Source organism: Indicator indicator, chromosome 5 (assembly GCF_027791375.1).
Source record: "Indicator indicator isolate 239-I01 chromosome 5, UM_Iind_1.1, whole genome shotgun sequence".
Taxonomy (NCBI): Eukaryota; Metazoa; Chordata; class Aves; order Piciformes; family Indicatoridae; genus Indicator; species Indicator indicator.
This window is the reverse complement of record NC_072014.1, coordinates 28,382,312-28,402,951: the sequence shown is the minus strand read 5'-3', so window position 1 is coordinate 28,402,951 and position 20,640 is coordinate 28,382,312. Positions and strand designations below refer to the sequence as shown.

The following is a 20,640-nucleotide window of genomic DNA, read 5'->3' as shown; positions in this document are numbered from 1 at the left end:
CCAGCACTTTATCTGACAGTGCTCTACTGTGTTTGATGTCAAGAATGGCAATGCAAGGTTGTAGAGCCTGAATTGGGCTGGAGGTTAAACAAGGTGATGTAACAGTTTCTTTGAAGTCGCAGAAATGTATAGATCTAGATATGGAGTAAGACAGTGTGATACATTACTAGGAGTTTCTTTCCATACCACCCACAACTAATAGGTTGCCAGGACTTATCCCAAATATTAATGAAACCTCTGGGATTTGTATTTGTGTCTTTCGAGCAAGGAAATGAAGCCTGCAGTGAAATAACTTAGTGGAATAGTTCAGCAAATCAGAGACATGATTCTCTTCCTTTGCATGCTGATGCAAAATCATGAAGGAATGTTCTAAAAGCAAACCTGGGATATTATGTGATGCTCTATTTTCTAGTAAAAAACCAAAGTGTGATACGGCAAATGAACAGAGGCTTGTAGCATGTTGTCATGGGGGGAGAGGTCTCAGCAGTATCTTAAAGACAAACTCTGAACTGCAATCCACGTTGTAAAGGCAAATCTATAGGTCCACAGGATTAAGCCATGGACTTCTCTGCCCCAGGTAGCTGATTCCAAGTAGCAGCAAAGAGGGCCTTGCTATACAGCACCAGGCAAGATGTTTCCACTGATGCTTTTGAAAAGTGAGCAAGGGATGATCCAGAAGCAGACATGACAGCACTTTCTTCAATCGTGAGAAGGCTTTGGCTTGTCTGAGGAGCTTTCGCTGTTCAGTCAGCTGTTTCCTGATCTTTTAGGAAGAAGGGAGGATGGAGCACTTGGATAGCACCATCTCAAGGCTGTTATCTCTTGCCCGCGAACCTGCTGAAGTGTGACTAGACAATGAAGATCTTCAGGGCAAAGAGATGTAAATGATCACTGGGTCCCAGAGGTTGTTGGGAGCTGTGATTTAATGCAAAGAAGGGGTGAACGCTGTTGACTGTTAATAGCCATGAAGAACAGAAAAAAGTCTCTTAAAGTACAAGAAAAAATAATTTAGTAAGGCTTAAACATGGTCCTGTCCTGAAGAATGTGTAAGAACAATATAAACGATGTCACTTGGTAAAATTTGCAAAAAGAACAAAGTCATGCTTAAAGAAAATAGAGCTTCTTGTGGAGTGTCGTAGTAGTTCCAGGTTTAAGCTTAAAACAGGCTCCAATCCATAGTTTATTTGAGTAAGATGATGAAATGAGAAATGTAATTTTGCAACAAACATGTAAATGGCAGGTCTGGTGCAGAGCTGCATGAAAACAATTCAGAATTCTAGTGTAAGCTCATAAAAGGAGAAAATAAAATCCGTGGAAGCATTTATTTAAAAGGTAGTCCTCAACTGGAAATTTAATATTTAATTAAATATACAGATTCAGTTCTCTTCTCCCAGGAAGGGAATGCAGATAGATATGTTGAAGTTTGTTAGAGTAAGTGTTGGAAACTTCTAGTTTACTGCGATGCTTTCCTGTCTTAGTTGTTGGTTGGAGTTGTCTCAATAGCCAGTTTGTTGAATTATAGAGAGAGGAGTACAGCTTATTTCACATGCCAAGTTGATATCAAGGTGTAAAACGTGAGTTTTTAAAATTAGATATTAGTAAGGTTTCATGTAAAAAAATATTGAATGTTTTGGGAAAGAATGACTGATTTGCAAGACTGGAAGTGAAATAGGTTTCAAAATAAAAATGGTTCTAAAATGAGAAAACCTTTCTGCTTGTCCAAATTATCTATAATTTTATGTATTTGTTGAGCTACGAAGTGTTACTTCGTTAAAGGAAGAAATTAAAACCAAACCTGATTAACAGTGCTTAAAAAGTAATATAAAATATGAGAACAGGACTCAGACATGTAAGTCACTACTTGTGTGACCAAAAGGCACTTTTCCTTACTGAGGTCTCTGCTGTTAAGAGAAGTGTTATGATAGTTAAAGTTGCCAGAAATCCTTTTGGACTATGCAAGGTGTGAAAAGCTTAATTATGAATGAGTAAGCATGCTCTGGTTGGCATGGAAATAACAGAAGCTAATTTTCCACCTGTCATATTTTCACACTGAAGTTGCTTGGCTTATTAGCTATTACTTTTCCACTAGCTCTAAAATCTAACCCCCTCCCTCTATGCTTCCAAAAATAATGAAGTTGTTCTTTCAGAAAGAGACACTACACAAATGCTTCCTTGTGGGAAGTTGGAGTGTGTGCAAAACATTGTGCCTTGCTTCTCAAAAAAGTACCTGTTTGAACACAGATAACTCACCTTTTGTCTTCTACCCTCAGCCTATTGAAACTAAAGATTTCTAGATTACATGATTCAAAGGGCTGGAAAATAAACAGAGTTCCAAAAATAGTCTGGATTGGTTTTGTGTACCAAATTTTCTGAAGTGCTGCCTCTCTTCCAACTATAGCTCAGGAGTATGGCCTGTATGATTTTTTATGTAGAAACTATTTTTGAGAGCAGACTTGTGATGCACTGATCTGGATGGTCCTGTGAAGAATGAGTGGCTTGGATATATGGAGTACACAGTGTAATCTCAGTGATAAATAAAGCTGGTCATAGACTGGAGCTATACATCTCTTTATTAGTCTGCAAGGCAAAGTTGGGAACCAGCTTGCAGACAGAAAGACCTGATGACTCTTCCAATTGGAAAAAAAGTAAGATATTTTGGGTTCAAAATATACCAAAAGAGGTAATTTCTCCTTTGGAAGAAATATTAATCAGACATGAACTCCTAAGCAGATAGGCATTGAGACATATCTGACCACCTGTAGTTTGGAAACACAGAACTAATCCAACTGATGTCTGAGATGCTGTTAGAGCTTACAAAAGAGATATTTTCAGGGCATAATGCATCTGCTTTGTTTTACTAGGTTAACAATATGACTCAAGATTCTAAAGGTTGCCAGGGACATGAATTACTCTAAAGCTGAGAGAGGGTTTATGCAATGCTATATTTTTTTTTAAAGACATTAAAAAAAAAAAAAAAAGAAACAAAGTGCTTTTAACTCATATGGAAATGTCATGAATTTATAGATATCTTGAAACAAGGAAACTTAATGATTTTTTTAAAATGTGAAAACTATTGAAAGTACAGAAGTTGTCCCATATTGTATATGTATTGTCTAGCAATGAACCTTTTCAGATTAAGTTATTATTCAACTTGAACTTATCAGACACGCTACATGAGAACGTGCCTTCCTCCTCATATTTATTGTGCACTATATTTGGGAAGGGATCAGGGAGCTGGCAGGTTGGGCCAATGATAGAAGGCTTCACACCAAATAACAAGATTCTGTTGAATGACTTGCATATGGCTTAGTTCATCTCCACAAGGTCTTATTCAAGTCACCAAATATATATATATATATATATATATATATATATATATATACACACATATGTATACATACATATAAATAAAACTGTGGTTATTCTTAAAGGATTAATGTCATAGCTCTGAATTCAAAATGCTTTGCAGCTACCCATATGTGACTTGTACGTACCTCTTGGTAGGCAGGTCTAGTGATGGGGAAAGGCAATACTATTTAATGCACTTTTTTCCCTCTCAATTTTCTTGATCCTACAATCTGTTAATAAAATTAAAGGATATTTTGAAGTTAATTGTCATTAAATCTTTCAAATTTCAGAGAGGAGGCTCTGAGTTTTCAGCAGATGGTTGGAAGTGAAATGCACATTAGGGGGAACACAGGCTCTGCCAAATCTGGACCTTGAACAGAACTAGTCAAATAAACAGAAGTGAGACACAGCAGGGATGGTTTGGAATAGGCTTTATTATGACCAGAAAGCTTCAGGCTGTGAATGACCTAATCAACCTAAGCTCTAGACATGTACCTAAATTAGCTTCTACTCTACCATCATCATAGCACACCATTTTGCTTCATTCAAATACTATACTAACAGACCTGAGCTCTTTGAAAAGTGTAAGGTTGTAACTGTTCTGGCTTTTACTCTTCTCGTTGTTTTGTCCTATTCAACTCTCCTAATGCCTGTATTCTTAATTTACTCCTTTAGCTTCCCCATCCTTTCAGTGGTCTCATTTCTAGTACTTCTCATGTGATGATTTTCAAATGACTTGTTCTTTTGGTTTTATGAGAACAAGAAAAAGGAGTAATGGAAGCACAGCTCCTTGCTTTTGGGGAGCTAGAGAGGGCAGTTCAGATTCCACTTATCCCAAAGAATTTCTGTCTCTTGTCTCATTTCCATGATTGCAAAGTAGAGAGAGAGCAACATGCCCTACCTGGGAAAGGGAAATCATACTTCTTGTTATATGAAGCTTCATTCTAAAGTGGTCTCTTGCTGTATGTTTCTCTTACCATGCACAGTTTCTAGCAGTAGTTAGGACTACTGTATATTATTTCAATAACAAAGTAGCTTGCATTTGCTTCAGTTCATTTAACTAGGCTTGGCACAATTTCATGTGTGCTGCCCACGGACATTACTGTGCATAATCCTGCTAGGGTAACTGTCTGCTCAGAGTACCTATGAATGTCACAGGGATGTGGACTCTATCTGAAAACACTTGTGCAGATGAGATATAAGTGAAATAAGGTGACTTCTATCATATTTGAGCATTAGCCAAGGCAATGACAAAATGCTATGGGTATCCTCTAGTTAATAACTAAATCACTGCTAAGTAGCATAATATTGGTGGCCAGCATTTAAAGAATGGCTTGATGTGAAATTCTCTGTGGCAACAGCTTGTCTGTCACTGTGCTGTACATTTGGTTAGCAAACTGGCCTATCTTTATTTAAAAAAAGTGAGATTATATATGGCCATATAAACCTTTGTCACTTGATAGTTTTTATAGCTAAAAGATACAGTGTCATAGCCTTTGAATCAGTTTCTGGTTTATAGCAATAAACACAAATGGCCAAAATCTTTGTGGAAAGCAGATTACCTTTGAGAGTGAAAGAGGCTATTTAGGAGGGTTGATGTGAATGCACGGTCACTTGGTTTTAGGAGAAATTATTGTTCTGGTATTCAAGGCGACAGGAATTAATCTGTTGTACTAGGTAATGGTTTGCATTGCCTGAGGAGATATTGCTAAATTCTGGGGCAACACTGACATGGTTTCGGTGTGAGTTTAGTGGTTCACACAGTGACATGCAAGTGCTCATGTAATTTCTGGCTTCAAGTGTCCATGGTTGGAATGAATCACTGTGATTCTAATTCCCTTTACAATTAGTAAGCATGCATGAGCCCACCGGGTTTTATTCGGAGCCCATTGAAGCTAATGGAGGGGAAAAAAAATCCCTTTGACCTCATTTGGCATTGCCTCAAGCTCTTTGTGGCTGAAGCTGATGGCTTCATCAAAATTCACTTAACCTTCCAGGGATAAGTGTGTGACAGGGACTGCTCAGGTAATTCTGGAGCTTCCTGGGTTTTCTGGGAGGGTCTTGACCACTTTCCCTCATTATTCTCTTTATTAGCAATCTAGGTTAAAGAGCAACTTGAAAAGTTGCCAAAGCCAGTGGGGTATGGTCTCTAGTAATATATGGTCAAATATGAAGAATACAGATGAAGAAAATTATCTGCCCTCTTTAACCCTTCCCTGAAGACACTTGGTGAGTTCCATATCATCATCACTTTAGTCTAATTTTCTACATTATCATATGAACAAAAATGTTGATATTATAATATTAAAATTACTATTAGTAAATTAAAACTTTTTTTTTTTTCCTGTCCTGGAGAATTAATCTATCTGAAGCTCTCTGATTTCAATTCAGCTTAGCAAGACACAGAAGGTGGCTTTTCATACAGTTTCTTCAATCTACAGGACACTGGAAGAGCTTCTTTATTCCTGGGTGCCATATTCTATTATAAGAAAGGATAGATGCAATGTATCTACAAAGTGGCACTTGCTTCTCTGCCCCCTAGGGTTAGAGAAAAGCCTTACCAGCATTTAAATCTGGTCACTGTCCCAAGCAATCTGCCATGGGGACACTGCTTGAGCAGGGGGACTGGAAAATATGACCTTAAGGCTCTCTCACAATGTCAGCCGTTCTTCAGTTCTGAGTTGCATGAATTAATAGAATGGCTTGGGTTGGAAGGGTCCTCCAAAGGTCATCTAGTCCAATCCCTTCCTGCAGTTAGGAGAGACATCCTCCACTAGATCAGGTTGCTCACTCTTGGTGAGCTCGACCTTAAATATCTCCAAGGATGGGGCCTCAACTTCCTCCCCAGGCAACCTGATCCAGTGCTCTACCACCCTCATGGTAAAGAACTTGTTCCTAACATCCAATCTACATCTATTCTAATTTAAAACCATTGCCCCTTGTCCTACCCCGACAGGCATTTGTAAAAAGTCCCTCACCAGCCTTCTGGTGTACCCTTCAGGTACTGGAAGGCCACTATTAAGATCTCTCTGGAGCCTTCTCATCTCCAGGCTTAACAACCTCAGTTCCTTCAGCCTGTCCTTGTAGGAGAGATGTTTTCCAGCTCCTTGATCATCTTTGTGGCCCTCCTCTGGACCTGCTGTCCTTCCTGTGTTGAGGACTCCAGAGCTGGACATAGTACTCCATCTGAGGACTTACCAGAGCAAAGTAAAAGAATCACCTCTCTCAATCTGCTGGCCATGCTTCTTTTGATGCATCCAGGATGTGATTGGCCTTCTGGGCTGCGAGTGCACAGTGTTGTTGACTCCTCCAGGGCAAAATTGAAGGGAACAAATTTCTTACAGCTTTTCACTAGACTGATGCCCTGAGTTGGGATGCTGCAAATAATCACTTTGCATTTCTTGAGGTGGAGGTGTTGGCCATGGATCTTCTGAAGATTCTTGCTCCCTTTGCATAGTTCTAATATTGAGGAAGGCTACTTCCATCACTGACAAGTATGTTTTCAAAGCAGTGTTCAGGGCTTTGGTGTGTGACACCATTAAATGTTAACATGCATTTTCAAACAAGGAGCCTCAAGGCTAGAAGTAACTCTTTGATCTTTAAAAAGCTTGCTACATAGGGGAATGAGTTTGAATGTATACTTGTATCTGTGAACACTGGCAGGTAATAAGATTTTAGTTTCAAGGCTGCAGGCCTTTGCAGAAATGATTCAAATTTCAAAAGACTCAAAATAAACATCAATGCTGATTTATCACAAGGGATTTGGAGGGGCACAAACCAAACCTTTAATGGCTTGAGCCACACTTTATTAATTGCTTTGTTGACGAGATAAAACCTGTGGGAATTTGTGCATTAAAATGGGATGTGAACCAGCAGACATCTAAGCAGGATCTGAATTTGGTTTAAAAAGAGTAAGAAAATACACAGCTGAGCTTTCATCTGTGTTTAAAAGATTATTATTTTAATATGTACAGTTTCCTTGTTTTTAAGGATGCATGCCTCAACTGAGCCATAGTTCTTTGTGAAAGCATTTGAGCTAGTCATCCAGTATTGAAGGAACAGGATCTGTCTAAACACAGTGACAAGCAATTAGGAAGCCTGGGGAAATTGTCTGTTTGTCATATCTGAAAAGAAAGTTATCAAGTTATTACCCAGATTGTTCCATGTTTGACAGTTGTATTTACAAAGGCTTCCTACAGCAACTTTGTAAAGATAGCTCTGTTTTATAGTCTGTTTTTGACAGGGGACAGTGGAACATAGGTGTTTGTTTGTTTTTAAGTGACACTTTATTTTCCATATGCAAAGTTCATCACTAGGAGGACTACTGATAGAATGTGAACCTTTTTTCTTGGGTGAAAAAATGGCCTCGTTATATGAAATAAAAAGTAGCTGACTGCTAGAGTTCTACTGGCTTTTAAACTGATGCATTAATCAATACTTTAAATTGAAGCTGACATCTCGTTGAATTTCTGCTTTTTGGTTTTTTAGTCCCATGAATTCTCACAGTGTCTCTTAAAATGAAGAATGCCTGGGTTTATTTAATCCCATGTGAAAGAAATACTACACTGGTATCCTTAGTGTATTTTACCTCTTAATTCTGTTAGTAATATTTATGACTTTGTTGCAGAATAAATTTTGCAAAACCCTGGCAGGAATAGTCCTGTTATGTCCTTTCCCTTTCTTTTTCTATTATACTATACTTGCATAAGTGATGAGCTTTTTCTCTTCTGCCCACCAGTCTTCCTGTATTCTGTATTAAATCCAGGACACCTCCTGGTGGTTTATCTGTTTTGAAAAATCTTTGGTGAGGAAAACATTAGGTGGATCCAAATTATCATGATAATTAGGGGATATGTTTTATCAAGTCTGTATCTTTACACATAAAACTTACAGCTGATTTTGAAGAGGACTGGGAAGTGAGCCACTACCCAGCCTTGACAAGCGTGGCCTTGACACCACCACTCTAGCTGGCTTCCAAGATTTCCACTAAGGCAAAAATCACATTTTTGGGGATCCTCAAAGACATTCCAGGGTTCATGCAGATATTCCTGAGTACTGAATTGAAAACATCATCAGTCCAGATGAAGAAAATATGTATGCTGAGTCTACTAAATAATAGATAATATTAATATCCATTTTCAGTGGATCTTTTTGGGCATATCTGTTCTCTAAAGCATTTTCAGTATCGACTGAGAAGGATTCTGTTTCTGCATGCAAATAAAGTTCAGGTTTTGGTAGTCCCTCTGAATGCTGAGTATCTGAGTGCATTTTCACCCATGGTGTTCAGCTACTCCTCTACTCTCAGGCAGCTACACAGCTCTCACCCTTGCTTGCTACAAGAGGGAGAAACACCTTTTCCTCAAATTGTTCCTGTCCTGACCAATGAGGACAGGTAGTAATGCATTTGAAAAGCTGAGCTCAGCAAGGCTCAAATCCTGAACAGAGTAATTGAAAATACCTTAACTGTTTCCATATCTGGACCACAAGCTCATCCTTCCTAATATCTTTAGGATTGTATTTGAGGTTGGTGGATAGGACATCACTGGGAAATATGATGTGACCATCACCCTCACGGTGTGCTCCACCCAGTACACTGACTGCTTGCTCTGTTGACTAACATCTAGTAAACTTGTGGAATGTCAGTGGGGGAGATGAAAGTTTCTCACAGTTAGGACATACCTTCCACTTGCAAGAAAATTCAATGACAGGCATGTAGAAATGAGTCTAAAATCATGGGCCAAAAGTGTAATGACGTGAAGGCTGAGAACTGTGACCTTTCGGGATTTTGTTCAAAGCATGGATTTGATGCCTAATGTGGCATAAGATTGTAGCAAAGACTATATCAAGGGGATCTCAATACACATTCACAAAATAATAATTAGAAAAATAAAAAATTGTGTATAAACTCTCTTGGTTATTTGATAATGTGTTAAAACTAAGAGATCTGTGTGGTTTTTCCTCCTGTTGCACTAAAAATGCCACTGTGACAGACAAAGAGTATACTCTGCCCTAAGAAATGCCTGGCAGAATTTTTATCTTTAAACTGACATTAAAGTTGCATTCACCTTGCTTAAGAATGGGAATTTTAAACTTTTTTTTTCCAATCCTGTCCCTTATCTAAACCATTTACTTGCATAGAAAAGTCTTAAAAATTGGTGGTTTGGGGCTGAATAAGGCATTTTGGTTGGAGGTTATTGAGACACGAAATGATTACTTATCATTGCTTGAGATGACATTACATTTAAATGCAGTGGTACATGGGCACTTACTACTACCTTCATCTCTCTTAATCCCTGCTCTCAACCTGAAAATTGAACATTCTCTCAGCCTTATGGGATGCACTGAAATTCTCAGAGTTACAATTGCTTTTCAGTATGTCATCTTGCATGTTACATGATTTGAAGAGGTTCTCTTCCAAACAAAATATTTTGTGAACCCCATGTTATGTACTTTTTTCCCCTTTAGTCAGGTTTATTCATGAATTCACCAAAGATTTAGAAGAAAAATAAAGAATTGAATTTACTTGATTTTAAAATTCAAGGGACATCCTCTTGGTTATTGATGGCTTTTTAAATTGTTGTGCATTGTTAGCAGGGTATGTCTGTGAAATTCATCAGTATTCCACAGCTTTCTAGCTGCTTCTGTTGTTTGCTTAGAGATAGCAGCTATAAATTCAGATGTGCTCAAAATTACCAGGCAAAGATATGATATTGTCTGAAAGTCTTTGCAATGACTGACTATATAAATGAGCCTTTTCCCATAGAGGTCCATAGGAAAATCAGAGCAGGAATGTGTTGTTTGAGAAAGCTGAGGCCTCATATTTCCCCATGTGATGAAAGCTGCCCAACTCCATCACCCTTCTGAAGCAGTGGTTGGATTTAAAAGAGATAATGAGAATGGAGCATTACACTGATACAGATATCCATGGGTTTTGCTCCGAACTGGGGGGAAACTGCAACACTGCAAAGAAACTGAGAACATGTGAACCATAGCACTGTGCTGGAGAAGCAGAAGGGAAAAAGAACTTATAAAAGGTTTATTCTCCTTTAATTTCACTTTTAACATTCATTCCTGAACTCATGGAAATCATGGTCAAATGTGAATCACACATGTGAATCACAGGAGGTTAGGGACCGCTAGAGCTCTTCTAGTCCAAGCCCCTCAAAAAGAAACTCACTGTGGCAATCAGATTTATGGTTTTGTTCTCTAACTAACACTGTGCACCTCCTCAAAGGCAAAGTAAGATAATGTGAGACCTCATTTAAGGGTCTGAGATTATTTATTTGTAGCAATAGGTGTAATGGTGACAAGCAGTTGGTGTGGAGATGCTCCACTGAAGTTTGCAGCAGTGTTGTCGCAAGCATGCTGAGTTTGAAGGTCACTCAAGATGTGGAGAACAGCATACATAGATGTCTACCTTTTTGAAAGGCTCATTCAGGCTGGAGAAGTAGTCAGAACTATATTTCTGCCTAATTGAGCTGAATATCAGGTGGTAGAAAGGGGCATGGCTCTACTTAGATTGCTGAAGCTATTCCATTTCCAAATTGGACTAGATAAAAAAAAAACCCAAATGTTGTTAGTTAGCTAAGATGGTTGACTCTCTCCACCCCTGAAAATACAGCATTTGTCTTTCCTTGAACTGATTTTCATGTTCCAGTCAGCATGGTAACCTGTTTGCTGCTGCTGTTGTGCAGAAAGCTTTTCTTTATTTTTTTCCTACTTTTCTTTCGTTTCGTTGTGTTTGTTTTTGTTGATTTTTTTGTTTTGTTTGTTTGCTTTCTCAATAAACTTTGTTTTCTTTGTAACAGGTATTTACATTCTCATTTTAAAAAACTTGTATTTAGACAGTTTGGAAAAATTGCTTCACCAATGAATTCTTGAACAATCTTAATGCTGAGTATTAAGCAGAAAATCATGCTTGCTTCCACTGCATTTTAATTTTATGTTGTTGAATGCCTCTGCTGAACTCAATCCAGCTGCCTCTGATCATTATTGTGATTTTTTTCATCTAATACTGAGCCTGGAAGCCTTTTTGATAGGTGCAGATACATTAATGTTGTGGGTTTTTTGTTTGGTTTTGGTTTTGTGTTGTTTTGTTGGTTTTTTTCCCCCCCTGCAAATTCAGTGTTAGTCATACATACTATGATATTTTAAGGCAGATGCTGCTGTGCTTTTTGTAATCTGTGGTCTAACTGACAGAGACTTAAACTGTGATGATATCTGGAGAACAGGGCATGCTTGTAGCAAAGTCTTACACTTTTGGAGGACATCAAGTTTACCTTTTGGAGTGCTGCTAAAACTTTGAAACTTCAGAATACAGTCTTGATCTCTGGAATATATCAATTACTTTGAAATGCACAAGTACTGAGTCATAGGCTAGGATGAAAAGGATGCTTGTCATGCTCTGTGGCTGTATAGCACAAGGCCTCTATGTTCTTGCATTTTTCATAATGTAATAAAAACTGCCCTGTACTGACAAAATCCTTTCTCTGTGTTTTCCTGTACTGAAAGGCAATTTCCTAATATATTGCCCACTGTGGATTAAAGAGATTTATACTATCTGTCTACTGAAGTGTGTTATGTGTTAAAAGGGTAAACTTTAGATATAAAACCTATTCCATCTGCTGCTCAGCTTTGTAGCTTTCTGATCTTAAGTCAAAGATCAGAGCACTCATAAAGTTGCAGGATCTCACAAATGTGGAAGGAGAAGGAAAGTAGTGCAAGAAGTGCTACATTTTGAATAGAAAGTACTAAGAACCCCTGACAACTGCTGTTACCTGCTGAGAGTAAATCACAGCTTTGGACAATGATACACTTTTGCAGGTTTATTCATTTGAATATAAATGTTGACCACCTGAACTGCTACATCCTTTTAATGTAGCCTTTTTTTTTTCTTCTTCCATATAGAAATAAAAAAAGTGTTTCACTAACTGGTGAAATCTCAGGCTGTCGTCTTATTCAATGGATTTCTGTGACTGGTTTCCTGTTTAGTGGCAGCAGCTCTTTCCTATCTTAAAAAGGTCTGTGATCTAATAGAAAACACATAGTGTAAGATAATGTGACAGGTACTTTCATTTTGTAGATGCAGACATTGTGACTCACCTGAATGGCATGGATTATGACAGAGCTGGAATCTGAGAACATTTGCTCCTTAAACATAAGAGCATTTTTCCTTAACACTGAGTTTTTTTTCATATATATAATTAGCTGTGTCTGATGTTCTTTGACCCTCTTGAATCAAGTATTGCTTGTGTATATTAGTTTACTGGAGCTGCATTGATGGCTATTTGAAATTCATATATTGGCTTCATAAGTCCAAGTCTCATGTATTTGCTCTGTTCTTCAAATTCAACTCCTGCTTCATCATTGTGAGAGGAAGTTACACTGCAGACATGCTTGTTTAAAAAAAAAAAAAAGACTCAGTATTGAATCAGAGTTTTTTGTGAGCTCCTTGAACTATTAAAAATTGGATTTGAACATTTTTTGTGTGTCAAGGGTTAGGCCTGGACCAGCCACTAAATGAGATGCTATTAACCCCTCTCCCTTCCTAAAGGGGAAGAGAAGGAAGGAACAAAGACTTATGGACTGGAAAAAGGGAAGTAAAACTACTTTAATGAAAATAATAACAATTAAATATATACAAATATACACAAACCCAATATGAACCCAACCCCTCTAATAGCAATTTCATCAGTGACCACTGATACTGTGACAGGCACTGGGGATGTCTTAGATCAGACTCAGTGGCAGATGGGGACCAGATTCAGCAGTTGGGTTCTGGAACTGAATTCAGGAAATAATGGATTGAGATGGAAGGCAGAAGAACAGAGAGAGTTCTCCAGTCATTGAAGCAGCACCTTCATGATCCCTCAGCTTTATCCTGAGTATGATGTCTATGGAATGGAATGCCCAGTTGATCAGTTAAGGGTCATCTGTCCTGTCCACTCTTCCCCACAGATGCAGTCTTTTACTCTGCACCTCCAAGATTTAGCAGTGACCTTGGTCTGCATACCAGTCCTTGGTGCTAACTGGAAACGTTGAGCTATATCACTGCTAGAAGCAGACACTGTGAAAACATGCTCTTAATTGCAGAAAGTGCAGTTACTTGGAAAAGACTGAGCTGAAAAGTAAAATCACTGAACTGAATTAGTTCTAATTCAAACCAGGACATTGTGAGACAAGGTTACATGTGCAGACTGCATTGTAAAAGGATGCTCTATAAATGCACTGAGTAATACTTTTATGTCAAGGTTTACAAGCATATGAAAGAACACATGTAATTTGCATTGATTTAGAAAGAGTTCATGATTAGCTTAACTATTGATGTTTACTTGCAGTATAGTGAGGAAAGAAAGAGAAACATTGTGTTAAGTATTTTCTCTAGTGTCTTATATCTTGAAAAATATGCCATGCCTTTCAGCTAACAGATGGAGTTCACAGCTGTGCATGTGAGTGTAGCCAGTCTCCAGGACAAGAGAAGAAAAATAAAAAAGGAAATAAAATTCATTTTTACTATAAGTAGTTGGTGGTTTGTGGTAGTTTGCTGTTTGGTTTTTTGGGGTTTTTTTTTGTTTTTTTTTTGGGGGGGGAGGGTGTCCACTCTTCATCTTTCCAAGAATCACTTACTAAGATTTTCATGGTAGAAGAACTTAGCAGTATGTGGTAGTCTCAGTGAGATGCTTTGTGCAGAGATTCTTGGCGTGGAAATAATCTCTCAGTCTCTTCTAAATCTGTTGCTACGTTTCCTTTGTCTTTTGTGTGTTCCCCCCCAGAGGCTTCTCCTTCTCCTATATGCATGCACTTCATTGGACTGTAAAGGTGGAAGTGCACAGTAAGTCCAAAAATTTAAATTTCTTGTCTTTACAAAGAAGGGAACTGTAGCTACAGAGGCCAGAAGGAAAACAGATGAAGGGGAAGGCATCAGTTATCACTACTGAGCATTGTTAGAGGCGTGGTACAGAATGCATGGTTTACGTCCTTAAAACAAAATCTGCTATGAAGTGGGTAATGCTAAGAGGAATTTTATCTAGCCTATAAATATCAGTGAAACTTTTCAACCTCAAATCCCAGTATGGAGACAATATACAATTGCAATCAAAATGATGCACACAATTTAACTTCAGTGCCATCTGCAACTCTGCTGGTACTTTAATAATGAATAAAATTATATCTTGGCAACAAACAATCCCACTTAAGTTCCAAGAAAGAACTCCAAAAAGAAGCTACAAGGCCTCAGAATTACTTTGAAATCTCCTCTCTCTACATATAAATAGCAAGCTGTGGACAAAATGGGGGTTGACTTGCTGGAAACCAGATCTGTGTAGGAAGACCTGGGAATCCTGATGGACAACCATGAGCCAGACAATCATGAGCCAGAAGTATGCTCTTGTGGTCAGTAATGCTATATTCTGGGGGTCTTTAAGAAGAGTGTGAAGGTTCTCCTCCCCCTCTACTCTGCCCTAGTGAAGTGCTGTGTCCATTACTGGGCTCCTCAGTTCAAGACAGGGAGCTACTGATGAGAATCAAACAGGAGGATCATGGGATCACAGAATGGTTTGGGTTGAGAGGGACCTTAAAGCTCATCTAGTTTCAACCCAATCCCCCTGCCATGGACAGGGGCACCTCCTACTGGACCAGGTTGCCCAGGGCCCCGTGTAACCTGTCTTTGAATGCTTCCAGGCTTGGAGCCTCTGCAATTTCTCTGGGCAACCTGTTCCTGTGCTTCAATTGTGAAGAATTTCTTCCCAATGTCTAATCTAAATTGAGCTTCTTTGAGTTTGAAGGTGTTACACCTTGTCCTCTCACTACATGCATTCGTAAAAAGTCATTGTAAAAGATGATTACGAGGCTGGAGCTTTTCTCTTACAAGGAGATCCTGAGAGACCTGGGACTCTTTAGCCTGGGGTAGACTAAAAGGAGATCTAAGCAGGTGTCAAAAAGATGGAGCCAGTCTCTTTCCAGTGGATCAAACTAGAAAACAGGAAGTTCCACATAAATATAAGGAAACTTCTTCACTTTGAGGATGACAGCACTGGAACAGGCTGCTCACGGAGGTTGTAAAGTTTCCTTCTCTAGAGGCTTTCAAAATCTGTTTGGACATGTTCCTGTGCAATGTGCTCTAGGCAAAACTGCTTTAGCAGTGGGATTGGGCTAGCTGATCCCCTGAAGTCTCTTCCAACCATTACCATTCTATGATTCTGTGACAAGGTCTGTGTGGTTCTGTGAAACATCTGAAGCTCAGGGATTGTGGTTCAGGCAAGGGGTTGCACAGCTGGTCACAAGCACTCCTGCTCTCATTGCACAGTTTGTATCTGGTTCAGCAGATGTATGAGCAAAGTCACATCCAGGAGCTCTTTGATGATGTGCCAGTCTCTGTGTACTTGAAAAACAGCACCTACAGGAGGCCTTTTATTACTGTTGGACGATGCAGGAGGCATGTCACTTACCCTCTTCTGAATTTGTCTTTTGGACTCCATTGTGAGCCCGTTCCTGGGCTGTAACCTTACCTTCTTTTTCCTCTTCTCCAGCTTGCAAAAAAGGGGGGGGGGGGGGGTGTAGGTTTTTTTGTTAATAGTTTACCTGCTAGGTCCTGTTCCTTACCCGTCCTTCAGTTGTGTGGGTACTCTTGTCTTGCAGTATTTCTGACTATTTCATAGTGCTTGTGGTCTCTGATAGAGCAGCTGCAGCATAAACCACCAAATCTGATGTACATGAAGTTTGTGGAGCCCAAACACTGGTGATCCTTCACTGATTGTGTCTTTTTCATCAAAGCTTTAATTAAGGAAATGTTAGTGACCTTTCTGTATGGCTTCACAAATTGAAATCAATATGTTTTGTCCTACTGACTCTTCAAGTGGACAAGGGAAATAGTAACAGGACAGGTAATGACCCTATCTGTGTTCCAGGCATTGATCCTCTTCAAAAAACAGGATGAAAGAAATATTAGTGTGAGCACAGTGGGTTTTGGGGGAGGTTTATGGCTTTCTAAATATCTTCGTTGTCTGCTAATCAGAAATCTTTTAAATTTATATTGGTTGTTGCTGCTGCTGAATGTTGTCTGAAGCTTGAAGAAGTTTATAAACTGGATCATGGCATGCATACCACCAGTGATGTTAAAGTTGTACTAGCAAAAATGAGTAAAGTTGGGCTGAATCTTGGATTTCTATGCAAACTCAATTTTCGTAATGTTAGCTGTGTTTCAGAAGAGTGTTTTTCTTTGGAAGCATTTGCAATCCTGTCTTTCTAGGACTTGGATAAATTTTTCTCAGTTGTTTAGTGTGTATTAGGTGGTGTGGGCTTTTTTGTTTGGTTTTGGATTATTTTGTTTTGTGTGGTGATTGTTGGTTTTGTCTTTTTGGTTTGTTGTTGCCTTTTTCAATTCTTCCTTCTTATGGAAGCAGGGCCTGTGGCAAAACAATTAGCTGCACATCTCTGGGTACAATGCTGTTAACACATGCACACCTGACCTTTTTGAAGGCCTATTTCAGCTAAGTTTTGCAAAGAGCTATCAATCTCAAATCTGTAGAAGTTTGTACATGTAGTATCTCTGACAAGGAATGCATCAGAGCTAGTCTGCTAGTTGTCTAATGTGTCCCAAGCACTTTACTGTACTGTGAAATATCATTTAGCATGTAAAAGCTGTGCCATGTGCTGTGTGTTGGTCTGTGCATGCAGGGCTGTAAGGTAAAGCCTCCAAGGTTAGTTTTGACTGAGGGAAGAGCAGAAGAGACTTTACCTCTTCTTAGAGTGTTCATTCAAAAATAAGCTTCAACTGGGGGAAAGTCCTGTTTGCACTCTAATGTCTGTCATTAGTCTCTTATCTATTGGAAGTTGGACTGTATTGGTCCTAGTGTTCTCAGAACTATCTTCAAATGTTTATATGCAGTTCTAAATCCTGGAGCCTTAAAATGACATGTTTTACTAGTTATTAATTCAGGGAAGGATTCCTGGCAGTAGTGTTTTTGGGTTTTTTTCTTGTTTGTTTGTAGAGTAAAGCCAAATAAGGATCTCAGAATTTGGTGTGAAAATCACGTTGTAATGCTGTAACAGCCAAGATCCAGGTGAGTGTGTCTGTGGACAGAAACAAAGGATGTGTAAATGTAGACAAAGCATCTGGTGGTTGGAAGAGATAATTGTCACTTTCTGGTCTGGAGCCTCCAGAGATCCCAGTGAAAACCTTAGATGCATTACTCTGAAATGATTTACACTTGCTGATGTGTTGAGACACTTGGTGTCCTGAAAGTATCCAACCATACCCTCAGGGAACAGGGAGAACCCAGAGATTGTCACTGTGACTCTTGTCAGGGACAGCCTTGGGATCACAGGATGATGTTTTTATTTCTCTCATGGTCCAGGAGCTACCACAGGGAACTGAAGAAAACTAATAGTCTAGACAATACTTAAATTGAAATCTCTGCATTTGGTTATTTCCAGTTTCAGGTTTTAAATGTTGGTGGGTAGTCATGCAGATCTATTGCTAAAACTTGAACCTTCTTTTGAGAGGTTCCTGAAACTTCCACTGAGGTTTATAGAACATAGAAGTTTAGGTGATTTTGGTGCATTGATGTACTTACCATCTGAAATCTTTAAAATCACTGTTCCTTTCACATGTGACACTGAACTTAAGAGCTTTGTTCTGATTTAGAGATTTATTTATTTATTATTTTTAAAGACCAGACAGCAAAAAAAAATATGGCCCCACTCTTACCGGGGGGACAACACTTCACTAGACTTTTATGCATGGTAGTCAAAAGCTGTATTTGACATTCAAAGGCTGTTAAGTAATAGAGAATCTGCTCAGGGTCTTCTTAACTTGCTTTGTTGGCTAATTATCCCCATGGTCAAAGCATCAGTAGTATACTTGAGCTTAATTTATCTAACTCAGATCTTGTCAGGCCTTCTTATTGAAGGTAACTAAAGAGATGAAAAGGACTTTGTTCTTAAGTTAGCTTGTTGAGGTTCATCAGTCAGTGCACTGTTATGAATGCTATTGATTACACTGGTATTTTTTATTTTTTCATATAAAACTGGATTTTGATTACAAAAGCATCTGGGCTGTTCTGGACAATCATTGTAGAAAGAGATGAGAAATATTGTAATGTAATCTAGTTCATTATGGAAAAGGTATCATTCAGTTTAGGAATAGTTTACATCTGATATCATGAATAAAAAGCAATTTTTGCTTTTATTTCTTGTAGTTTGTAGCCCTGGAATATTGCTGTATCACTTCCTTCCCTCCTCCACAAATCGTGTATTTACTCTGTTAGTGCAAGAACACCATGGTGCCTGAGATCCTGTTAATGTGCAGGACATTTCCAGTAATTAGATTTGTGTTTGTTCCATGGGAGATTCAATTAAAAATGAGGGGTTTTGTTATTATTCTCTACTGAAACCTCACCCTATGTTCGTGTGTTTATCACAGAATTATAGAATTGTTTGGTTTGGAAGGGACCTTAAAGATCAGCTGGTTCTACTCCTCCTGCCATGGGCAGTGACACCTTCTACTAGACTAGATTAATCAAAGACCCATGTAAGCTGACCTTGACAGGTTGGATGCTGTATGTGACAGTGTTGTAATGTTCAAACATACCTCATTTTATCCTTATTCAAACATAATAAGCTTAAATATTCAACTTGAGTGTTAGCCTAGCCCATTCGTCCTCAGGTAAAGATGTGAAAGTAAGAGGGAAAAGCCATATTTAAATATAATAAAATTAATTTGGCCATGTATATGTGTTTGAGCTTGGGGAACAAATGATGAAGCATTTAGGTTTTAGAATTACAGTGCAGCATAGGATTTATGTGAAGCACACAACACACTTTTGCCTGTTGTGACATGTCCCTATGTGTCCCTTCCACATGAAGTTGTGTAAAGTTGTAATTCCTACATTATGTATCTGCTCTGCGGAGAGTCTTTACTGAACACAAAATTTAGGGCATTCTCTAAAGTCTGCCAGGACATTGCTACCTGCTTCCAGTGGCTTTTTCAACAAGAGTGATTACACTCTTTAACTGAATCATGATGAATAGATCATCGAATTTCGTTCACCAAAATGAAAATATTTTCCCGATTTTCAAGTATTTGAGGTCTTAACAACAGCTCCCATCCAGTTGCCATCCCACCAGGCTGTCATTCTGGAGGGTAAATTGCAGTCTTGCATATGAATTCAAGTGAAAGTGTGCTCTTTCTCATGTCTCTGCCTACTAAGTAGACACAAACACTACCTCAAGATAGCACAAGTTGGTGTATTTGTTGCTCACGTGATGACCTCTGTATGTTTTGTTTTTTGCCTTTTTTTTTTTTTAGATAATTGTGATGATGCATTGGTATCTCCCTTACCTTCAACAGCCCTTACCAGTTCCTCTGAGCTCTTCAGCACTCACAGTCCCAGCTTTGCAAAGCTCAACAGGCGAGATGGTAAGGTTGAAATGCCTAAACTATTCTTTTTAATCACATGTACAAAGTAACCTTTTATGCTATTTGTGTGCAGTGCCTTCAGAGCCAGGTTGAATAGAGGCTTTAATTTATGCTCTGAGAGAGCTCTATTTAGGAGCAATTCCTTCCTTTATTATAGAAAACTTTTAAATTCGAAGCTCTCCACTTCCCTTGCAGAAACATCCTGAAGGAAGTTGAGATGATATTTTCGATTTTGAAGAGTTCCCACAGTCTTTAGAGCTTGAGGGTCTCTGTACTTGTGGCCCTATTCTACAAAGTAGAATCAGACCAGCCTGATCTAGTGTGAGGCGTCCCTGCCCATGGCAGGGGGGTTGGAACTAGGTGATCCTTGTGGTCCCTTCCAACCCTGACTGATTCTATGATTCTCAGTAGGTGTTTGTTAAGACTAGTAGCAACTAAATATTAAGTATCCAGTGGAATTTAATGATTACAGAACTCTGCAGAAACAGTGAAAATTACTGAAAAAAACTTTGCAGACATTTGCAATGAAGAATTTTTGAGGTCCAGCTGAGCTCACACACAAGGTGAAACTATCAGGATCGAACATGGTACCAGAAAAGAAAAGCTATCAGTATCTAGTATATCGTTTGTCATCATGCTGTGAATTTTGGTTGTTGGCTCCCATCTATTCCCAAATTAGAGCCTCTAAATGAGGAAAGCCCTCTGTGATCACATTACATATGATTTTCATTAAAAAAGACTGGGATGTATGCTACTAGAAAAGAGATTTTAATTGAAAATAAACTATAATTTTCCTAATTAATCAGAAATGTCTGTTTTGATCAAACCCTGTTTGTTAAACCTATAAAAGGATAGTGAAGGACTCTCTCTAAGAT

The 20,640-nt window shown here is 38.7% G+C and overlaps 1 protein-coding gene across 1 annotated transcript in view; it reads left to right on the top strand.

Moving 5' to 3' along the window:
* Positions 1–19,400: 19,400 nt before the first annotated feature.
* Positions 19,401–20,640, top strand: part of CNTNAP5 (contactin associated protein family member 5) — a 226,655-nt gene continuing 225,415 nt past the window's right edge. Inside the window, exons 1-2 of the mRNA XM_054381243.1 lie at positions 19,401–19,425; positions 19,655–19,765. Of these exons, the coding sequence (XP_054237218.1) occupies positions 19,401–19,425; positions 19,655–19,765 (136 nt within the window). The remainder of the gene's footprint in view (positions 19,426–19,654; positions 19,766–20,640) is intronic.